General features: G+C 37.0%; 1 protein-coding gene across 2 annotated transcripts in view; it reads right to left on the bottom strand.

Moving 5' to 3' along the window:
- Nucleotides 1-14,552, bottom strand: part of THADA (THADA armadillo repeat containing) — a 1,857,831-nt gene that overhangs the window by 1,330,094 nt on the left and 513,185 nt on the right. For both annotated transcript variants that reach the window (XM_053712286.1, XM_053712287.1), the window contains exon 24: nucleotides 8,348-8,470. In XM_053712286.1, coding sequence (XP_053568261.1) covers nucleotides 8,348-8,470 — 123 coding nt within the window. The remainder of the gene's footprint in view (nucleotides 1-8,347; nucleotides 8,471-14,552) is intronic.

Raw genomic sequence — 14,552 nt, 5'->3', positions numbered from 1 at the left:
CAATGTTAGATAGATGTCACAAGATAGGGACTTATCTACCTTCCAGATTACTTAAGTCTTAAAACTATAAAAAAATTTTAGCTTACAAGCAGTGAAGGTAACAAATACTTACAGAATGTTTTTTGACTGTAAGGGGGGAAAGGGGAGGGATTTACCCTTTTTTTCTTTGTTCTTTATTTAGCTCTTAATTGTAAGAGTAATATGTTTTTTCTTATTGACAATGTTGATGTTTTTGTTATGGTTTATGTGTTAATATTTTGTTTTGCCTGCTTCTTTGACATGACTAGGAAAAGAAGCTCATATCTGTACTGGCTATGGAAGACTGCTATAGATAAACAAAAGGTGGATCCGCGGGGGGAGCCCCAGACCAAAAAATGTGAGTAATGACAGGTGACATCAGACTTATTACCCATAATGTGAGAGGCTTAAACACAGACTTGAAGCGTAGAACAGCAATGAGCCAATATGCTAGACTAAAGGCTAATGTAATATACCTACAAGAAACACACTTCACCAAAGAAATTGTCCCAAAGTATTGGTCGAGGAATTTCACACAACATTATCACTCTACAACAAATAAAAAGAAGAGGGGAGTGTCAATTTTATTGCATAATTCATTGGGTTTGGTGGTGGAAGAAACAATCAGAGATCATATCTGCTCACCCAGTGGTCTCAGGCTCGGATTTTGATTGGAGGAGATTTTAATATATCCATGTATGCACATTTAGACATAAAAGGGAACAAATTGACTCAGAAACAGTTGAGACACAATTCTCTGGTCAAAAAGATTAAAGAGGTTTTCCTATCACACAACACAATAGACTCTTGGGACACATTATATGGTAAAACCACGGATTACACATACTATTCTCACGCACATAAAATCTACTCTAAACTAGATTATGTTTACCTGAGCCAAATCTGGATCCCAGACCTATGGGCCTCCACCATTCATGCATGTGCATGGTTCAGACCACTCCATAGTTCAGGTGGACATCAAAGAAACATTCCAAACCAGCGCTTCTCGCTCTTGGAACTACGACCCTTCTATCTTACAAAATCCAAATATACATAATTCCATATCTCGTGCATTAGCAGAATACTGGGAACTGAATGCAGGAACCACTAATAACCCGATTAACGCATGGGCAGCGCACAAACCCTTCATTAGGGGATTGCTCATCAAAGAAAAGGCCATTTTGAACAGGACTAATAGAGCCCAAATTGACTCTTTACAAGCACAAATAGACACCCTGACTAAATCACACCAACAAAACCTAGCAGCAGCAACTTTTCAAGACCTGGTATCTAAAAGGACAGAGCTAGCGACAATTCTGAATAAAGCATCTCTTAGAGCAGCCCATAAGTTAAAATCGCAATACTTCTTGTACTCCAATAAACCTGATAAGTATTTAGCACACAAACTTAGGGAAAGGATTAAATCTTTTGCGATCCCATATCTACAGAAACCTGACGGAACTTGTACCTCAAATCCCCAAGAGATAGCAGATAACTTCGCCCAATATTATGCACATCTCTAGGACGGTAAGAAAACTAACCAGGACGACCACACGAGACAATTACGACGACAATTTTTAGAGGACGCTAACCTCACACCCATAGATAAACAAACTAATGACGAATTAAACAAGGGGGTGTCAACCAGGGAGGTACTCATGGCAATAAAGGAACTTAAACCAGGTAAGGCCGCAGGGCCGGATGGATTCCCGGGAGAGTACTACCAATTCTTTAAATCCACACTAGTCCCTCATGTGGAAAAATTCTGTAATGATATTTTGCAAGGTAAAGAAGTCCCAAAAGAAATACTTCAGGCCAAGATAGTGGTGATCCCGAAACCAGGAAGGAACACGAAACTGTGTCAAAGCTATAGACCAATTTCTTTAATTAATCAGGACATTAAGATATTTACCAAAATCCTAGCAAACAGACTCAAGCGATTCCTTCCTGACCTGGTCCATCCGGATCAGGTGGGTTTTGTTTCAGATAGAGAAGCACCAGATAACACCAGACGCATGATCACCCTGGTTGACTACCTTAATAAGACAAGAACGCCTTCTCTGGTCCTATCTTTGGATGCGGAGAAGGCGTTCGACAGAATAGACTGGGGGTATATGATGGAAGTCCTAGCAAAGTTGGGTTTTGAAGGACCCTTTGTAAAAGCAATTATGGGCATTTATTCCCAACCCACTGCACATATTAGAGCGGCTGGATATCAATCAAAGCTCATAGATATTAGGAATGGGACAAGACAGGGCTGCCCCCTTTCACCATTACTATTTGCGCTATGCATAGAGCCCCTTGCAGCTAAGATTCGCTTGACACCGGAAGTTCACGGAGTAAAAATAGGGGGGAATGACTTTAAAATCTCTTTGTTTGCGGACGATGTCCTCCTGACGTTGACTAGACCGACGACATCCCTCCCACATTTGTATCAAATACTACAAAATTATGCGACTATTTCAGGATACAAGATCAATTTAGAAAAATGTGAAGCACTACCTATAGCCCTCCCTAGTCATACTAAAAAGGTTATTGAAATTAATTTCACATTTACTTGGGCTAAAGAAGCGATTAAATACTTGGGAGTCAGAATCTCAGGTGATAGTACAGAACTATATAAACTGAATTACACCCCTCTATTCAAAGCAATTAGGAAAGACATCAACTCCTGGAGGTCGGGCGGGTTTTCTTGGTATGGTCGTCTATCTGCTATAAAAATGAATATCTTACCAAGAGTACTATATCTTTTTAGGGCCCTCCCGATCAAGATCCCCTTACTAGAACTCAACAAACTACAGACTGATCTGGTGGGCTTTCTAAGGGGCAGTAAAAAATCTAGAATCCCCTCACGTATATTGCTACTACATAGACAACTCGGAGGGGTGGGGGTCCCAAACCTACTGAACTACTACCAAGCGGCGAGATTAGCCCAGACGACTTTATTTGGGAAAAGGCCAAATGATCTGAGATGGGTACAGGTGGAAACCCTATTATTGGGACGTAAACACCCAGATGATATTCTCTGGGAACATATGGGGCAACCATCTAGATATAAACAGACTTCAAGACTCACAGAAGAGATGATGTCTTTATGGCATTCATTAACGACATCCCTTCAATTATTACCGACAGACTCACTGATGAGACCAGTCAGGACTATTATAAGCTCAGAATTTCATTCACAAGTGGGAAAATGGGAAAATAAGGGGCTATACAGGGTAGCTGATTTTCTTCATAAAGGTAAGATGGCCACATATTTACAAATACAGGAGAAGTTAACACCCGATAAGTTACATTGGTTTCTATACCTCCAAATAGCATCAGCCATTACAAAAGCTTTAGCCCGAAACAATAGGCAAAGTCTGACATTGCTGGAGGCTTATTCTAGCTCCACCACCAGAAATAAAAAACTAATTTCTCACATATATATAGCGATACAGAAGGCCAAGTATACCTCTAAAACTACAGTAATGGAGTTATGGGAACGGGATATTAATAAGACACAAACGAAAGAAGAATGGGAAGCAATATTACAGGTAGCAGGGAAAGGATTAATAAGCGCAGATTTTAAAGAAAATTGTATTAAATCCACCTTTAGATGGTATCTTACACCACTAGTCACATCGCACTATATCCCAAATGGAAGTAAAAACTGTTACAGGGGGTGTATGGAGACAGGAACATATATCCACATGTGGTGGGAATGCCCACAAATAGAACAGATATGGACTAACTTATCTAAACTATTAAGTGAGGTTTTATCTGACGGCATCTCAAGCACTACTCAATGAACACATACCTCCTTTTAATTCAGCCATAAATACTTTTATCCGTACTCTGTGCACAGCTACCAGGATATGTGTGGCTAAATACTGGAAGACAGGAGCACCCTCATGGGAGGAGGTATTAGAAAAGATTAAAGCTACCTACACATTATCTGAATCCGTGTCCTTTATACAAGCTACTCACGAAAGATTTTTAAAAATATGTAACTATTGGATACTGAAGGGAATCTGAGGGACCTTAGGTAGACACATAGGAAACTCAGATGTCACAAGAGGTTGACAGTCATAAACAGAGGACACGGAGACATGGGACGTTGACTAACAGCAAAAACTGGTGGTCATTGAAAAAGTTGGGAGCTCCTTCCGTGGATCTACAGTGTGAAGCTTAGGAGAAGCAGGCAAGTTTATTTTATTTTTTTTTATATTTAATATTTATTTTTATTTTTTCTGATTTTGGTTTTGATTGTTTCTTGTGTTAAATTGTTTGTAGTTTATTGTTGTGCCTTTTTGTTGAGGAAAAAGAGAGGTTCTGAAGAGAGATGAGAATACTAAGAGGATGAGAGGGACTCTCAATGGAAAATGAGGGGGAAATTTTTTGCGACCACTGTCTCCACCTCTTCCTCAGAAAACCTCTGTTTAATTGTTGGGGCATACTAAATTGCAGACTCTTTGGGACTACTTTAGGAACTGATATAGACACTATTAGAGAAGTCCCCCCTCAGGACAACTTGTCTATGCAGCTCTAAAGGACAAGTAGGGGACTAGTCCCATGCGAGATCAGTGAGGGAGAATGTTTCTCCTTATGATGTTTCATATGTAATGTACAATGACTTCTAACTTTTTCTATATATGTCTCACAATAAAAATGATTTCAACTAAATAAAAGTATGCTTGCAGTATTCTTCCATTAACAAAACTGGTTCTAGAACAAATTATTAGTTTTCCAGTGGCATACACACATATGCTATGAGGACCTGTGAATCAGTAATCAAACACCACACCTTCTCAGAGTCAGAAGTTGCTTGTATGATACACATTACGTCTTCACAGACAATACATACCACCGTCAGCTCTCAGGCAGGCATGGCGTCTGAATACTGGTGCAGGGGCCACACAGCATATGTGTGTATGCCGCTAAAAAAAGTAATAACCTTTTTTAAAAGCATAATTGTTGGGGGCGGAGCTAGCTCTGAGTCTGAACGGTCGCATGCTGCTATAGCTCCGGCTATATATATCATTAATAACAATATATTTGGCCGTTCAGCTCAACCTAATTGACAATTACAGGGTGCCTATTAGCCCACAGCTCTTCCATAAGAAACCTGGAGATTAAGGGACATCGAAGAGACAAGCAATTCCGCATAATCTTATGGCGTTTTTAGAGACCGAGATCACCATTTTACTTCAGCCTACTATATAGTGAAAGGAAATGGAAAGTGCCAGCAACATTTTAGATGAAGTGTGTCGCATGCTGGATGAACACCATGCTGCCTTTGGTAAGATCTTATACATGGTGCTTAATCCAAACAACCTCACTGAACCTCAGCAATCTACTTGGCCGGAACCTGATCGGGACGTGGGTTAGAACCAGTCGCACACTATAGTTGCTTATGCGGCTGCATACTGCCTATACAAAGGGCCTCTAGACAAAATTTTAGTCCTACAACAAGAAGAAATGTGGCCGCCTCATGCATGCACTTTTGTGACGCATCCAGTCCCAAGTACTTGCCGCTACATGGAGTCACTGCTGCTGGGTTGGGATACTGGTGATTTGTGTGCCATAACACCTACTAAACTGGATAGTCAAAAAGAGACACAGCTGAGAAGAGAATACGCATCAGTAACACCTCTACCATCTAATGCTTATTGCTACTGGAAACTGCAAAGGAAAAAGGAGAGACATTCTGGTCGCATGTGTAAAACTGGAGTTGGAAAACATCTCAAAATCAGTGTAGGGTGCGGATTTGGAGATCTCCCTTCTAAAACGAAGTCCAACACAAGCACTCACATCTACAAAGTCCGGAGTTGGCTAACTCACTGACTTTTCTTGGCGGAGCTGTAATTCCGTGCTTGGTACTAACACTGACTGACTTACAAGCATTTATTATATTCTAAATACAAGTTGCTTTAGTGTTTTGTTCATTTGCTTCTCAATCCTTTCAGTACTGTTATACGTTGAGAGGACCCTTAGCTTGTTAAAAGGGAGACTACTGTCTGCATTTTGTTCAATACAAGATAATGCGAATGTGGTGTGTTTTGTTGCCTATTCTATTCTGCAAATCTGTTTAATATAGGTGGAATAGGAGGGTAATATTGAAGTTCTTGACATTTTTAAATATAACTAGAATATTGGTTGCACACCATTATACTCCAAATTTCCTAAAGTCACATGTTGTGTAGCTTAATATTCCTTTCCTGACGTTTATTGTATTTTTCTTTCTTTCATCATTTGAAACATTTGTGCCTACTCCTTACTGACCTACTATGAAAATCAACATGGTCAATATGCTTCCAATATGGTTTTAAAAATTGTGGTGATACCCCTGTAGCTATATTTTTTTAGGATTACATTTTCCACATCAACCAATTAGCTGTCTTCAATTAACTGCTACTGATTATGCCTTGAGAACATATAGATATCAGGTTGGATTGTTTCATATATTTTGCCTTTCAGTGTTTGAGGAATACCAATAGTTACACATTAATATTTACTTCTTATGTATTAGGTACAAGACAGCTCAAGTCCTGGTTCAACGCACAAAGCACATATAATAGCTAAATAATGTTTTACAGCATTGTTGCATGATTATGTTAACCATAACTTAATCTAAAGATTAGATCTAAAGGTTGGCCACTTATCTTTCTCCTAAACTCCTCTCCATATTTATCCAACTTCATCTCTTATTCATATCCCTAACTACATTATTACAAGTGGTATTTACCAGCTGACATAACTATCACCTTAATTTGCCCTCTTTATCAATTTGTCAAGATACAGATGAAAGAAGTTTGATTGTGTATTACAAACAGCTAATTATTAGGTGTACTTTATTAATTCACAGTCTTAGTTGGGTATTAAAACTTACAGAGCTCATTATATTATTCCCCATTTGGTTAGGGACACTTGTTTTCCTATATGGTTCATCTGTTGTTGGGAGTAGGGCCCACACCCAGTCAATAAGATTTATCATTCCTCATACCAATATATTTCTGCTTATGCAGTACTAACGCAGTCCATACTATACTTTGCGGTTATAGAGACAGGTACACCATTACAATGGAGTTACTTTGATTTGGAATTTGGCTTTCATCTTCTAAACTTTATTTCATATTATGTATCCTCTATTTAACTGAATATTTTGACCTTTTGATTAACAATAGCATTGGGGTAGATTGCCAGCTATCCGTAATAGGTGAAGGCTGAAACTTTACATAATTGTCAATTCCCCCATACATCTCAATACGCTATGATGGCCTGAATAAGGTTCTTGATGTCACCAGAGAATTCAGGTGAATCCTTGTTATGCTATACGATTAATCTCCGCTCCCCCTTCCCATATAGAACTCTGACACTAAGGGATTGTGTTTAGGGACCTATAGCACGGTTTGTCTAGAAATATACCGCATTCTGAAATAACCCCCCAGCTAGATAACCAGATCTAGATGGCTCAGATGTGCTTTTGCTTATTCCTTTTAGATCTTATATATTACGAGCCACAGCTTGCTGTTTGCTTATTGCATCACTTTGGGTCTATATGTAGATTATTCTGTTTCAATATAAATTTTACATTCAGATAGATTTTCCCACAAAAGAACACAATATGATTGTATTTTCTAAACCTTACAATACATAGTATGATTTCCTATCTTAAGATTTTTACTCTATTTCCAAGTATTTCGGAAACGTATATACTATTTTTATCACATGTCCAATGTACACCACTACAGGTCTAAATTCATATGATTTATATTGTTCCTTGGTTAAAAAGTAGAAAATGTGAGGATTTTCTATAACATGTTCAGTATTATTGTGAAGTAACAGATATGATTATATGTTGTGGCTAACGCAGTGGATATGTTCTGCGCTTTACATATCTTTCTGTTTTTTTGTAATACCAATTATCTGTTTCACTGTATTTGTAACCTCAATAAAAATTATTTAAATAAAAAAAAAAGCATTATTGTTAATGGGAGTATATCGCAAACATGCTTCTGTTTAAAACTGAAATGCACCCTTTTAACTTTTGACATTTCTATCCCTTTAAGGATATTTATGTAAAATATGATTCCCTTCATAGCCATACTGATAATCTTCCAGTGGAATTGTATTCACTTTAAAAAAAAAACATAAAATATAAATCACAGTTTAAAAATGTCTTGTGAAACTCATAAGAACTTTAGAATGTTGTTACTTCCCCATTACTCTACAATGCATTGTCGGTATCTATGGTAACAAATACATTAAAACTTTTAGTGAACCCCTTTTGTCAGAAGATGAATTTAATAGCCATGTGCAGCAGTCTGTGTAATTTCACCATCACCTGTGGGATTGTGCTGGGGTTTCCAGACGATTCACTTGCAGGCATTGCCAAGGCAATTAAATCCTTCATGGTCATTTTCAAGAGGCCGGCTTTACTGTTCTTGGGTTCAGAAGCGACAAGAGCCTGCAGAGTAGAAAACCAGAGCCATGTGTGTTTGTGTCAGGGTCTGAACAATACTTTTTTTTTTTCTAAGAAGAAGAAAATATACCAATGTGCATGAAAGGAAAATATGGGACATGTCTTCTTTTATTATTAACGGGACAGCGTACTTTAAATTAATTTTTTTCTTAATATATTTCCAATGACTTTATATACCAGCTGCAGAGTATAACATATAAAAAATGTTTCTTTGGGTTTATTTGTGTATATGAAATAGTTGTTTTGTTTTTTGAAACCATAACCTATTAAAATGGGTTGAGCTTGCAGGTAAAATCAGATCTAATTAGTTTTTCCTGCTTTCTGTACACACATGCTTCCTTATCTTATATTTGTCTGTAAACCAAAGCCCAATACTTAAGAGAACAATGGAAAATTAACATTTTATTACTTATCTATCTTACACCGCGCTGGGAGTATCATTTTTTTCTGCTGGTTGTGTTTACATAGCTTGTCAATAGCCTATAGTTAAAGGGACACTGAACCCAATTTTTTTCTTTCATGATTCAGATAGAGCATTCAATTTTAAGCAACTTTCTAATTTACTCCTATTATCAATTTCTCTTCGTTATCTTGCTATCTTTATTTGAAAAACAAGGCATCTAAGCTATTTTTTGGTTCAGACCCTGGACAGAGCTTGTTTATTGGTTGTTGAATTTATCCACCAATTTGCAACAACAACCCAAGTTGTTCACCAAAAATGGGCCGGCATCTAAACTTATATTCTTGCATTTCGAATAAAGATACCAAGAGAATGAAGAAAATTTGATAATAGGAGTAAATTAGAAAGTTGCTTAAAATTGCACGCTCTATCTGAATCATGAAAGAAAACATTTAGGTTCAGTGTCCCTTTAAGTATACAATCTTTCAGTATAGGTAGGGATACCACAGGGTAAAGCAGCTATTTCAAATGACAAAAAAGGGTAAAGGAGCTATTTCTACACAAAAAAAATATTCAATCAGTCAGGTAAAATGGATTATTTGGAACAAATTAAAGGGGAAAAACACATAGGGGCCGATTTATCAATGTCTGTCCGACATGATACGCTGTAGCGAATTATGCCCGACAGACATAGCAGAATGCCGACAGCATGCGCTGTCAGCATTTAACATTGCACAAGCAGTTCTGGCGAACTGCTTGTGCAATGCTGCCCCCTGCAGGTTTGCAGCCAATCGGCCACTAGCAGGGGGTGTCAATCAACCCGATCGTATAGGATCAGGCGGATTGATGTCTGCCCAAAGGCTCACACGGAAACAGGGGCATCAGTGGCCATTCGGTCCTTAATTAATCTGCCCCTTAGGGTGAACTGTCCCTTTAACTCACCTAATATAGAAAAACTCTTTTTTAATAAATACAACTGCTTGGGAACGGAAAAGATATGGATTTTGGAAATTTGGATTTCAGAATATTTGTATATATTTGCCTCTGAAAGGAAATGGGACCAATAGGTAACAACATCTTACATCATTGAGGCAATATTTATATGTCATAATACAGCTTATATAATGTTTAATACTTCTGCATACATACTAATTACCATATGAAATATACTACAGTGCTGCAAATAGAAACGTAATCGTTATTGTTTTAAATAAATATAGACTATCATTTGAATTTTAGAACACAAACCAAACCAAAGACATAGGCAGATTTGTAATACTTTTTTTTTTTTTTTTTTTTTTTAAATACTAATGAAAAAGTCTGGATTTCAGAATAAATCTGGATTTTGTACATATATAATTTTTGGTGTCAAGATATTACTATATTATCTTGCATTGTAATGCAGGTAAAATAAATGCATCAGTTACCCCCAGTTTAGACATTTTTACTTATCAGCAAGAAAAATACAGCATTATTTAAAATATAAACTGCAGATAAATCCACTGAAGATTCAGATAGAAATGTAAGTAGGGCGGAGCAGAACAGCAATGCACTACTGGGAGCTAGCTGGTGACACACATATACCTATTGCCTCACCAGATGTGTCCAGCTACGTCCTAGTAGTGAAAAAAGCCTTGCTGACTTTAACTATGTGCTTAACCCCTTTGCATGGATCAAGCTCATAGTTCTGTGCAAGCAACAGTGTAATAATAATAAAATACTTTTAACAGATTATTTCCTTTTTACAGTTTTATGTCTCATTAACTTTATATTTAATACAACGATGGCAGATCACTGCTCAGTACTACACAATCAAATGAACATATTAGATCAGTCTTTGGTCTAGAGGTAAAAAAACAATATGACAAAATCACACTGTTTTCTGTTTAGTTCGAGAAAACCAAAAAGCAAGAACTGAAATATCTTGATAATTTAATACAAGGTATTGGGATTTAAGGCCCATTACTTCTGCGACTATAATTAATATATATTTTTATTGGTATTATCATGTTGTTTCCCCCACTTACAGGGTCATTAAACTCAACTTTTATTTCCCCATAAATGATTAAGGAAAATAAAAAATTACTATAAACAGTTTTTATTTATTTTTCCTGCTTTTGCTGTATAGAAATAGTATAGAAAACTGGGCAAGTTACCCTCCGGAGAGGCTACAGTGCATTCATCTTACTTAAAGGAACACCAGCTTCTACTGAGCATGTGCAAGAATTCAAAGTATACACATTTTGTGATTGGAGGGTGGCTGTCACATAATGCAAGGAGAAAGAAAATTTAAAGGGACATTAAACACAAACGTTTTTCTTTCATGATTTAGAAAGAGCACGCAATTTTAAACAACTTTCCAATTTACGTCTATTATCCAATTCCTTCATTCTCTTGATATCCTTTGTTGAAAAGCATATCTAAATAGGCTCAGTAGCTGCTAATTGGTGGCTGCACATAGATGCCTTAATAAATGAAGCACATTAGATAATAGAAGTAAATTGGAATGCTTTTTTAAAATAGTTTTCTCTATCTCAATCATGAATGAAATACATTGGGTTTCATATCCCATTAACTAACTTTGAAATCTGTCAGAAAAAAAAATCTCCTATTCATTTGAAATCCAGCTGCTGTGCTGTCTTTTTATTATGCATTTGTTGATTAAGCAATTCTGCTGTATTTAATGGCCCTTTGAGTTTAAAGGGATACTGAACCCAATTTTTTTTCTTTCATAATTCAGATAAAGCATGCAATTTTAAGCAACTTTATCATTCACTCCTATTGTCATTTTTTCTTCATTCTCTTGGTATCTTCATTTGAAAAAGCAGGAATGTAAGCTTGCAAGTCGGCCCATTTTTGGTTCAGGCCCTGGATAGCGCTTGCTGATTGGTGGTTGCATTTTGATAATAGGGCCAAATTAGAAATTTGCTTAAAATTGCATGCTCTATTTGAATCATAAAGGAAAAAATGTGGGTTCAGTATTCCTTTAATGTCCTTTTAAATGTATTTCATTAAACTGATGGGGACAGCTACGATGGCACTGTCACTGCTTTGTTGATTGTACTATTTTAAGTTTACTGAAAAGTTTTTAAAGGGACATTCAACTACCGGGCACAGCTGCAGTGGAACAGTTACCACTCACCATAATGTTGAATTAAACTACTGTGCCTGCAGGTCTCTTATTTTAACCCCTTACTGATGTATCTTGGTCAAGCACCACATCCTCATGATGGGTGCCATTGCTTGCTCCTAGTGACAGAAGAGGTGATTCACAAATCAGTGACAGCTGAAGTATTCCCATTATATTAGGGTGTATGATACATTTTTGAAGTGGCTGCATTGCTCTATATAATTCATGGGCAGTTTTTTTAATATACTGTATGTTATGTAACGTTTAAACTACGTATAAAAACTGTAAGAAACCTACACCTCTTGCTCTGTTTTGTTTGTGCTTACCCGCTTGATAAAGCTGTGAAAAAGACAATGGCATCACTGTCACCACTTGTGTCATAATGTGCAAGAATACTTTAACTTCAAGATGGCAGTGCCCAGCATGAAAATGCAGAGCCTCACTAACTAGTACCTTTAAAGGTTAAAATCAGAAGAGAGCTTTAGGCATAGGAGGGACACAATCAAGAATGGTATTTAGAAAACATACTGTTGAAGCTGAATCCAGTAGTTTATAGGGACAGTCAACACTAAAATTATTGTTGTTTAAAATGTTAGATAATGCCTTTACTACCCATTTCCCAGCTTTGCGCAACCAACATTGTTATATTAATATACTTTATAACAGGGGTTGCCAACCTTTCGGACGTCAGGGACCACTCATTTTACAATTTTGAATTCCATGGAATACTAACACAATTTTTTTTTTAAACGGTACAATCCTCTATAATGTGTGTGTGTGTGTGTATATATATATATATACACATTGGAGTCATAAATGAAGTTTATATCAGGAAGCTCTCAATATGGATGTGAGCTAACCCCGACTGATGTTACTGGCAATTACTATAATACTGGAGGGATATGGCTGATCTGCTCTGGGTGGCAATTACTGGTATTCAGGTGGAATGGCCTTGTGCGCTGGAAAATTTATTAGAATGAAAAATAATTAATATTTAATAAAAAAAAAATAAAAAAAAAGAAGATGGAGGGGAGGAAGACAAACAGTAATGTAAGTCCATCTGAAGGAATTAGGAAAACTACTACAAAGAGACAGGTAAAGGGAAGAAAATAAATGAAATATAAGTGAGAATTTTTTTTTAAGATTTTCTTTTGTTATATACTTTAATTCCACTATATCAAGCCAAGACTATAGCAACATCTGCTGGCTTTAGAATGGACGCATCTTTCTCTGAGCAGCATGCCGGGGGGAGGAGTTTAAAATACAATCTAGCTACGCAAGTTGCGCAGTACTACTCAACGTGCATAGGGAGATTTTAATTTAACTTCTCCTCCGTCAGTTTTCACTGATATCCAGCCAGGCACTGTAAGGAGCTGCCACTCGACGGGGGTGACACCATCAGAGGAGATTAATTCCTGCTTGATGGTGTCAAGGACCACCAACATATTCTCGTGGACCACCAGTGGTCCATGGACCACTGGTTGGCGACCACTGCTTTATAACACTGAAACCTCTAAATTTCAGCCTGTTTCTAAGCCACTATAGACAGCCTCTTAATAACGTTTTATTATTTGTTTTCAAAACAGGAGACTGCTAGTTCATGTGGGCCATATAGATAACAATGTGCTCACACCCGTGGGTTCTGCATAACACAGCTAAAATGCAAGTCAATAGATAATAAATAAAACGTAATGTGATCGGGGGCTGTCAAAAAAGGCTTAGATATAAGGTAATCACAGAGTTAAAACGTATATTAAAGAGACAGTCAACACCAGAATGTTTGTTGTTAAAAAGAAAGATAATCCCTTTATTACCCATTCCCCAGTTTTGCATAACCAACACAGTTATATTAATATACTTTTTACCTCTGTGATTACCTTGTATCCGAGTCTCTGCAAACTGCCCCCTTATTTCAGTTCTTTTGACAGACTTGCTTTTTAGCCAATCAGTGCTCACTCCAGGTTGTCACGTGCATGAACTCAATGTTATCTATATGAAACACATGAACTAATGCCCTCTAGTGGTCAAAATGCATTCAGATTAGAGGCAGTCTTCAAGGTCTAAGAAATTAGCATAGGCACCTCCTAGAATTAGATTTCAACTAAGAATACCAAGTGAACAAAGCAAAATTGGTGATAAAAGTAAATTGGAAAGTTGTTTAAAATTACATTCCCAATTTAAATCATGAAAGTTTTTTTTGGACTTGACTGTCCCTTTAATATAACAGTGTTGGTTATGCAAAACAGGTGAATGGGTAACAAAGGGATTATCTATCTTTTTAAACAATAACAAAATTTGAGTTGACTGTTCCTTTAATGTCCCATTAAAGGGACATGAACAACAATATTTTTTATTTTGTGATTTAGAGAGAGAATGTGATTGTAAACAACTTTGCAGTTTACTTCTATTATCTATTTTACTTTGTTCTCTTGGTATCCTTAATTGAAAAGTATACCTTGGTGGGCTCAAGAGCAGCAATGCACTACAGGAGCTAGCTGATGATTGGTGACTTGACAATAATGCCTCTTGTTATTGGT

This window comes from Bombina bombina, chromosome 4, assembly GCF_027579735.1.
Source record: "Bombina bombina isolate aBomBom1 chromosome 4, aBomBom1.pri, whole genome shotgun sequence".
NCBI lineage: Eukaryota > Metazoa > Chordata > Amphibia > Anura > Bombinatoridae > Bombina > Bombina bombina.
The sequence above is the reverse complement of the archived record's forward strand: the minus strand, read 5'-3'. Positions and strand labels throughout refer to the sequence as shown.